Genomic DNA, 9206 nt, shown 5'->3' on the forward strand with positions numbered 1-9206 from the left:
CCCTCTCTGTCATTGGATGGAGGACCTCAGTGATGAGAGGAGAATGTGTAGCGCTGAGCTAATACATTTATATGAAAGAATGAATGAATGAATGAATTAATGAATGAATGAATGAATGAATGATACTTTATTCATCCCAAGGGGAAATTACAGTTCAAAACACCCATTTTCGAAATGACAGAACATAAACAAACATAGGAGAACAGGTGCCCCCAGGTCTTGCAGCCATAGACCCCTGCACAGAGCAAGGATCATCATCGTGAAAGGACATCATGAGGAGGCGCTACCCTTAAAAAAGAAAAACAAAATACCACATACTATAAGGACAGAAGAAGAAAAAAACAAAACTTCATATTATATCTCTAAAAGTGACACACTGGTATTTGCAGAAAAAAACCTATATGGTTATAGCGTTGGCGCTAGCGCAGAGGCTAATAGGCTAAGCTGGGGTTCTTCTTCCATGAAGCAGCTCTGTTGTCCTCCATTATCATTTCCATTTCAGGCTGAGTCATTTCTACCTTCTCCTCTCTGTCAGTGTGCTCCAGTTTACTTTAAATGACCTATCGACACGTCATCATTTACCCAAAACGCTGTGCGTGTAAATAAAATGGCTCCGTCCGTGTTAAAATATATTTTAAAAAATTAGTTTAAAAATGATAAAAACTAAACATCCTACAGTATTTTGACAGTCTTTATTTTACAGTTAAAATAAATGTTTATCAAATAAAGTCTAATGTTACAGCTAATCAAGGATTCCCTTAAAGATGTTAGATTAATTCCTTTTTTTGGATCGAGTTTTGTTCTGTGATTTTTATGTGACAAGCGTTAAACAAAATGTATAACTCTAAGAATCCATCATAAGGCTCTGCTGTAAAGAAGGTGAAGATAGTTCTCTAAAAAACTTTTTTTTTCTTTAGTGCAGTCATGTTTCAGTTCTGACTAATGCTCATTTCCAATTTGAGCTTTCTACTGTAAATATTTAGCTCTAAGTGGGGTTCCTCTGTTTTTCCTTATTCTATGTTTCCTTTTTATTTCTTACCATTCTTTCGACTTCCTTCCTTTTCTACCTCCTGCACCGTCCTCTTCAGATGGATGGTTCGAGGTCTTTAACGAGAGGCAGCACTCTGGTGAATAAAGTGAGTTATCTCTGTTCTGCTGCCCTGTTTTCTCTGTTTTCTGTCCTATTTTCTACTTCCTGAACCCCACAATGAGCCCGACTAACTGTCTAATGATGGTGCTCCTCATTAACTTTTGTGCTGTATATTTAACATTTACATGTTGTAATACTTTGTTATTGTTGTTTGTTGTTTTCTTATTTGTCTTCTTTTTTCATCCCACTCATACCTTCACTTATCCGTAAACCCTCCCATCAAAAACTTCATTTGTTCCAACAACTCGCCAGAGTTTACAATATGTGAGTATAAAAGTATTTAGAAAGTTTACATATGAGAAACAACATCCTTTAGTTCAATAATTCCTCTAAAATATAAGCATCATGTCCTTGATGTGTTTTCCTTCGCTTTTTGACTTTTATCTGAAAAGCTCTTGGTATTCTCTGGGTCTAGTTCTCCCTTTTTATTTTATTGTTCTGGTTCTGTGGGTTAAGAGTCGATTTCTTTTGTGAAAGCCGCAGAAATATGTTAAACTTTGAAGGATGCCTGCTAAGAAAAAGGGAGTGTGAATGGGTGAGGAGTGAAATAAACATATTTCATGGTTTGGCTTCAGCTGCTTTGTGTTTTGTCATCATAAAACTGCTCACCCCTTTGTTTCTGTGTTTGTCTGCCCTCATTGTTGACTGACAGGCTTATCTTTGCCTGTTCTTTTTTAACTTAGAAGCATTTTTGCATCAAGGCTTTGTTAGTGTCCATCTTTTGCTGCATCGACATCTGCTGCGCTGGCAACACGACAACTGCAGTAATGCATTGCAGCTAAAGAGTTTTTTTTAAACAGAGGAGTGAGTCTTGACCACTTGTGATCTACTGCAGCAGCTGCGGCGCTAACCAGACCAGGCATCTACATTAACATCATTGTACATACTGCAAACATAATCAATAATAATGGCTGATTAATGATAATATTAATATATGAGTGTATATAAGCTATGTATATAATGTATATAAAAATGACAGAAAGCTGTGTGTGTTATGGATCTATAGGAGAAACAGGAAAATGTGTCTCATTTCACAAGACTATTTTTAGGTTTCTATTAGACAAGGCTGACCTGTTGAAGATAGTTTAGATCAGCGGTTCTTAACCTTTTTTACCTCAGGGCCCAATTTGTTGAACATAAAGTGACACGAGGCCCAGTCAGACATAACTAATGTACGTATCAAAATGATAATTATTCTAAATCTTGGTTTAATTTGAATTGTGTTTGAATTATAACTAAATTAAATACACTTACAGTTTAAAAGTAAAACTCCTGTCAAATAATCACAAGACATGATTCCTGCCCATAATTATTTGAACAAATACAACGTTCAGTCAACAGATCACTCAGGCTTATCAACACAAAATTATATATATATATATTTTAACAAACAATAACAAAAATTGGCAATTCAATAAATAAAATTGTGATCATAAAATAAATACATTCAAAATGTTCAATGTAAATGTTTCAAATGAAAATAAATTTGATAAAGTGCAAATGAAAATATAGCCTTTTTAAACTTTTGCATGGTAGAACCAGAAGCTGCTCTTTATATTGCTGACAATAACAGTAACAACGTTTCTTTAAAATACGTTCAAAATGTTTAAAAATAAACTAAAAAATTAATTTGATAAAGTGCAAATTAAAATATAGCTGTATGAGCTTTAAAACGTTCCATCTGGTGCGCTTTTTCTTTTTTTGATCGCGCATGCGCACCTTCACACCGCTTATGTGCAACCCTGTTTATATGTCTTTTAGTAAAGAAAACAGGTCTACAGTTTGAATAAAAATGTAATAAATCGTAAAATATTTTAATAAGTTCGGTATGATGAATGCAGTAGTTGTGTCTTTCAGTCTGAAAATGATTGCTTCAATCTGCTTTTTGCCATAAAATGCATCACGCTGTCTCATTGCTTCTCGGCAATGAGTTGTGCATTTTTGTGCCTTTACCATTTTATATCAGTGGTGAAAACATTAAATTTTGGTTTGATGTTTTCCTTATGATTGTAGCTTTTTTTCCCCTCTGTTATAATCTGAAAGTAATTGGACTTTCCTGTGGTTTCAGGGTGAGCTGGAGAGACAGCTGCTGCAGGCCAACCCCATCCTGGAGGCCTTTGGCAATGCAAAGACCGTTAAAAACGACAACTCGTCCAGATTTGTAAGAGAAACATACCATTAAAGACACATATTGAGAGCTGTGAGTAGTTTAAACTGTTTAAACTCTTTATTTATTTATTTATTTCAGGGTAAATTCATCCGCATTAATTTTGACGTGGCAGGATATATTGTTGGTGCCAACATAGAGACCTGTATCCTTTTGTGCTTTGCTTGTAACATTGATTTTTTTTTTTGTCTCTTTGTCTTTTGATTGTTCAGAAGCCCTTCTAAAACCTGTTGTTTTAATTAACTTGAACACTATCAAAGCCTGTACATAGAGATATCTGATTATATGTGTATTTTTAAAGGCATACATGTTTTTTGGTTATATGTTAAAATGCCTGTGACATGCCTATCCTTCAAATGTAAAAAGTCAAAGAAAACATCTTTATACTTAATAAATTGGTATAGTACAAATGATTTTACCCATTTTGTCGCATAACATGCCTGTTTTCTTTTAAATTTGTCTCAGCTAAAGTGAAACAGGAAGTGACATCAAAGTGGACCTCATTAATAAAATAAACTCTCTGGTTTTTGTTTATTAAAACAACATTATTTAAACTTTAACTTTTCTTTGTCTCTCTTTGATAGTGACTAATAATAATCTAAATAAACATCAGATTCTTCTCTACAGTCTGTGTTGTTAGCTTTTGCAACAACGCTCTGTTTACATGCAAACATTCCCCTTTGACATCACTTCCTTTTTCTTCACATGCAAATATCTGAGCAACTGTTCATCTCAGCGACGTGAAATTTCTTTTGCAATATGTTATCAATGTTATCTTCCCAAAAATGCATTTGTGTTTATTACAAAAATTTGATGTCACTGGCACTTTAAGTTTATCTGTTAGTTTTCATAACCATAAAAATTCAGACCTCCTTGAAAAGTCCAGAGCCATCCGTCAGGCCAAAGATGAGAGGACCTTTCACATCTTTTATCAGATGTTATGTGGTGCTTCAGAGGAAACTAGAGGTAAGTATTCAAATGGCACCTTAGATGAAAAATGATGAAAGATTTATTTTGTATTTAAACGTTCTTTTATCTTTCATAGCGGACTTACTTCTTGGAAGCGCTGATGAGTATCGTTTCCTCACTAGAGGCTCTGTTCCCGTTCCTGGTCAGAGTGATTCAGAGAATTTCACCCAGACTATGGACTCCATGGGCATAATGGGCTTCACCCCTGAGGAATCAGTGTGTAAGAGCGAGGAGGAAAGAAAAAACATGTCGACGCAGTGATTCTGGCTGTAAATAACCTCTGCTTCCTCTCTGGTCCCGATTTCGCCTCAGCCATGCTGAAGGTGATCTCAGCCGTGCTCCAGTTTGGAAACATATCCTTCATGAAGGAGAAGAACCACGACCAGGCCTCCATGCCCGATAACACAGCTGCTCAGAAACTGTGCCACCTGCTGGGCATCAACGTGCTGGAGTTCACCCGCGCCATCCTCACACCCAGGATCAAAGTGGGGAGAGAGTACGTGCAGAAGGCCCAGACCAAAGAACAAGTAGGATTTATTTAAAGGCGTTTGTGTCCATTCAGACAAACGAGCATTTTTGGTGTAGTTATTAACCGTATATCTCGTCTTCTAGGCTGACTTTGCCATAGAGGCGTTGGCGAAGGCGACATATGAACGTCTGTTCAGATGGCTGGTTCACAGGATCAACAGAGCCCTGGACCGCAGACAGAGACAGGGAGCCTCTTTCATAGGCATCCTTGATATCGCTGGGTTTGAGATCTTCCAGGTGAGATTGTGTCTTTATTGCTTGATTAACTGACCACACCTGACCCTCACACCTGCAGGGACTATGCAGCTTGTGCAGCTATAACAGCTTCCACTTTTTGGAAGAAATAATTCAAGTTTCATCAGCAAGTTTTTTTAGGGGTCTGGATCGACGAGAAACTTTGTTGAAAAGACCACATTGGACATGTCTGCAAAAAAATTGCCAAATTTATTTATTTGAATCTTAAGCAAGATTAGACATTTTGTTTATAAATCTTGTTTTTTTAATCTTATTTTAGTTTAAATCAGAATCAGAAAGGAGCTTTATTGTCATTGTCAGTGATAAACACAGACTAGGAATTTGCAGTTTAGAACATCCATCCGGAGAAACACACACATATGACAAACATGGGGGAACGAATGTCCAGGGTCTTTTGCAGCGTAGTGCACTACCTTTACAGTTTAGAATACACATAAACATAGGAAGGATGAGTTAAAAAATAGCTTTGATCCTGTGTTTTATACAGAAAACGCACAAGCATACGTTCAAAAAAACTACTCTGCGAGAGTGCAGTTACCTAAGGAAGGGAGGGTGGTGGGGGATCAAAACCTATGGTATGGGGAGGGATGCAGGGAGTCGGTGACATCCAGGGCAGACTTCATGCCAGAACCAGTCAGAGACCTCCAGAGTCCAAACCAGTTATTATCAGTTATTATGTTGGGGCGTCATCATTGGAAATATTCGTCGTATCCCAAACCCTGACTGAAACACCTGAATTCAACAATTAATGGAGCCAAGCACTTTTGTCCATGGGTGTCAAAACCTGGCCCTATGCTGCTTGTTTTGCTTTTTCCCTGCTCCAACACACCTGATTCAGTGATTGGTTTACCTCTTCATTTTCTGCAGAAATATGTTAAAGACCTTTATTCAGATCAAGTATGTTAAAACAGAGAAACCTGTAAAACATGAAGGATGGTGGCCCTGCAAGACCAGGACCATATAACTGATGCTGGAGGACCTCTGTGTGCTCCTGCATTTTTCAGTTTGTTATAAAATAGTAATTATTTTATCAAGCAGGACATTTCAAATGGGAATTTGTTATTTTTTATGTATTAATGGACAGGCTTCATTTAGTTACACAAACATGCATCAGTATGGGATAAATCTTGTGCCAGCAGGAATTGATTTGAATTTAATGCATTGGTTTGAAAACAAATATCACTAAATTTAAACTGAATTTAAAGTTTTGAATTTGAATTAATTAACTTTGAAACTGTATTTTGGTTTATTAAAAATTCAGTTTGACTACTTTCAGTTCCATAATTCAAATTTTTGTGTCACATCCTGGTCCTTGAGAAAGCCAGGCAGAGTAATCAAACACAGATCCACAGATTTATGTTTCACTTTGGTGAAGTTTCCCTTCTGTATGTAACAGAGTTGATGCAATCCACCGTAATGGAGTTTCAGTCTGAGCAATTCAAATTCAATTCCTGCTGGCACAAAATTTATTCCATACATCTGTTCAAAGAGTTTACATTAAATGAATCATTGTTTGCATTTCTTAACTCTCTCCTCCGCAGCTGAACTCCTTCGAGCAGCTGTGCATCAACTACACCAACGAGAAGCTGCAGCAGCTTTTCAACCACACCATGTTCATCCTGGAGCAGGAGGAGTACCAGAGGGAGGGCATCGAGTGGAACTTCATTGACTTCGGCCTGGACCTGCAGCCTTGCATTGACCTCATTGAACGACCGGTATGTACCACTCACCAAAACAAACTGTCATGAGAATATAGATAATGAATCTGAATTTTAAGGGGTAAAAAAAATCTTGTTTCTTCTTGTCAGGCCCATCCACCTGGTGTTCTGGCCCTGCTGGATGAAGAGTGCTGGTTCCCTCGGGCCACAGACCGCACATTTGTAGAGAAGCTATCTGCTGAGCAAAGCAAACATCCCAAATTCTTCAAATCAAAGCAGCCACGTGGGGAAGCTGACTTCTCTATTATTCACTATGCTGGAAAGGTATTCCATCTGTCACTAGTCGTCTTTTCATTTGTTGCTTCCCACCTTGTTGCCTTCATTATTCTACACCCTCTTCCTCAGGTGGACTATAAGGCAGATGATTGGTTGGTGAAGAACATGGATCCTCTGAATGACAATGTGGCGTCTCTTCTCCATCAGTCGTCGGATCATTTCGTGTCGGAGCTGTGGAAGGAGGGTGAGGTCACCGCTGTCATCTTTCAAACTTTCATTGGTTTATTATTAATTATGTTTTACTTTCTTTTAAATGTTTTCATTGTCATTTTGCCAAGTGTGATTCATTAAGTATTTTTCTGGTGGGAAATATAATAACTTTGCTGAACTTCTTTTTTTTCTTCTCCCTCACTCTCATTTGTTTTTGCTTTTATTTTTTTCCTCCATCTTGTTTTCTACCTGTTTGCTTTTTTCCCTTTGCACTAACTTGTTGCTCATGTGGGCCTCTCCTTTCCTTCCCTCTGACCTTCCTCCCTGTTCTCTCTTTTTTTCCTGCATCAGATATTCAAACTCTCCCTCGTGTGTACTTCTTTGACTCCTATGCCACACTACAGACTAATGGCTCAGACAGTAGGTTGATTTCTACCTTCCTCACTCTCTGCTTTACTCTTTTGATTTGTGCCTGCACTGTGCTTTTGTTTGTTTCCTTTTTTTAATTATTTGTGTACCGTCACTGTTACCTTGTTGCTCCTTTGTTCTCTAATTGCTCTTTTGACTTGATTTGGCTTTTAGGACGAGTGTTGTGATTGTGTGGTCATATGGCCTCTCTCTCGTTTTTAGAAACAGACAATGTGTTTTGAAAAAGCCTCAAGAGCAAAATTCAGGATCACTTTGTGTCATGCTAGAATGTTAAAGCCACAATAAAAAAAGTTTTTAAGCTAGTTTAGCATCTGGGTAAGATCAGCTGTTACAATAGATTAAGATACTTTACTGTCCCCTAAGGGAAATTTGTTGCAGGCAGAAGTACAGCGACTGCGAACATAAAAAAAAACATTACACTAAGGCCAGAAACTTTACAGTGCAAGCAAATTTCTATGAGTAAGACAGCTAAACTAAAACATGGCATCTGAAATGAAGAGCAATGAAATAGGACCAAAGTGTAGCAGACATCTGAGCTGCCAAAAACAAAACAAACCATTCAGAAATCTGACCCTGAATTTGCTCCTGAGATTCAATTATATAGACAGTTTCTTGGTTAAAAATTGTCACAAATGACCTGCTGTAAACTGATTTGTTTTAAACTTTCCTTTAGGATCAGAGGTGAGATTTTTCTTAAACGTTTAATCTATGAATCTGCTTTTTGAGATTGCTGAATTTGTACGATTTCAATGTCGTTTTCATAGTAACCTTAATTTTTTTATATTAGCCTTTATTGTCCTGCAGAGGGAGAAGAGGGTCTCTGCAGAACATGTTGTCTTGTGGGCGGAGACGGCCCTAATCGTGGAGTAGCTTGGTTGAGTCCGGCAGGAGCAGTCTGTAAAAAATATTGATTTTTAGCAACCTTTTTACAGGCTGGTTAGGGATGTTTTGACCAAGCCATACTGTTACACATCCTTTCACATGTACAACGTTCAAATTTCGTGCAGCTAGCACTTTCCTTTCTCACGTTATGACTAAAATTAATCTTAAAAAACATGTTGCTCCTGCCCGACTCGATCAAGCCACTCCCCGCTGCCTCCAGCCTCCTCAAACCCCACCGTCAATCCGACCAATCACATCTCTTGTGCCGTCTCCGCCCACAGGACAACACGTTCTGCAGAGAAATTGCAATAAAGGTTAATAAAAAAAATACCAACAAGGTTACTATGAGACCCCTACTTGCGCAGAGGGGAAAATAATTCTCTGCATTTTACCCATCACACATGCAAACACACATGTGGAGCAGTGGGCTACCAATTACAGTGCCCGGGGATCAGCTGAGGGGTTAAAGGGATCCCCGATTAGTTGTAACATTAGACTTTATTTGATAAACATTTACTGTATTTTAACTGTAAAATAAAGACTGTAAAAATGCTGTAGGCTGTTTAGTTTTGTAAATTTTTAAAAATATATTTTAACATGGACGGAGCCATTTTATTTACACACAAAGCATTCTGGGTAAATGATGACATGGATAGGTCCTCGGTGTGAGCTATATCCACCC

The 9206-nt window shown here is 37.8% G+C and overlaps 1 protein-coding gene across 6 annotated transcripts in view; it reads left to right on the top strand.

Annotated features, from left to right (window-relative positions):
- LOC106515104 (myosin-10) overlaps positions 1-9206 on the top strand; it is a gene marked incomplete at its 3' end in the record, with an annotated part of 29210 nt that overhangs the window by 18393 nt on the left and 1611 nt on the right. Inside the window, 12 exon segments of one of the 6 annotated variants that reach the window (XM_014004729.1) lie at positions 1089-1136; positions 1403-1414; positions 3219-3311; positions 3399-3462; positions 4185-4283; positions 4363-4506; positions 4599-4813; positions 4899-5051; positions 6611-6784; positions 6878-7051; positions 7133-7247; positions 7565-7633. In XM_014004729.1, the coding sequence (XP_013860183.1) occupies positions 1089-1136; positions 1403-1414; positions 3219-3311; positions 3399-3462; positions 4185-4283; positions 4363-4506; positions 4599-4813; positions 4899-5051; positions 6611-6784; positions 6878-7051; positions 7133-7247; positions 7565-7633 (1360 nt within the window). 6 annotated transcript variants of the gene reach the window in all.

This window comes from Austrofundulus limnaeus, unplaced genomic scaffold (assembly GCF_001266775.1).
Source record: "Austrofundulus limnaeus strain Quisiro unplaced genomic scaffold, Austrofundulus_limnaeus-1.0 Scaffold26, whole genome shotgun sequence".
Taxonomy (NCBI): Eukaryota; Metazoa; Chordata; class Actinopteri; order Cyprinodontiformes; family Rivulidae; genus Austrofundulus; species Austrofundulus limnaeus.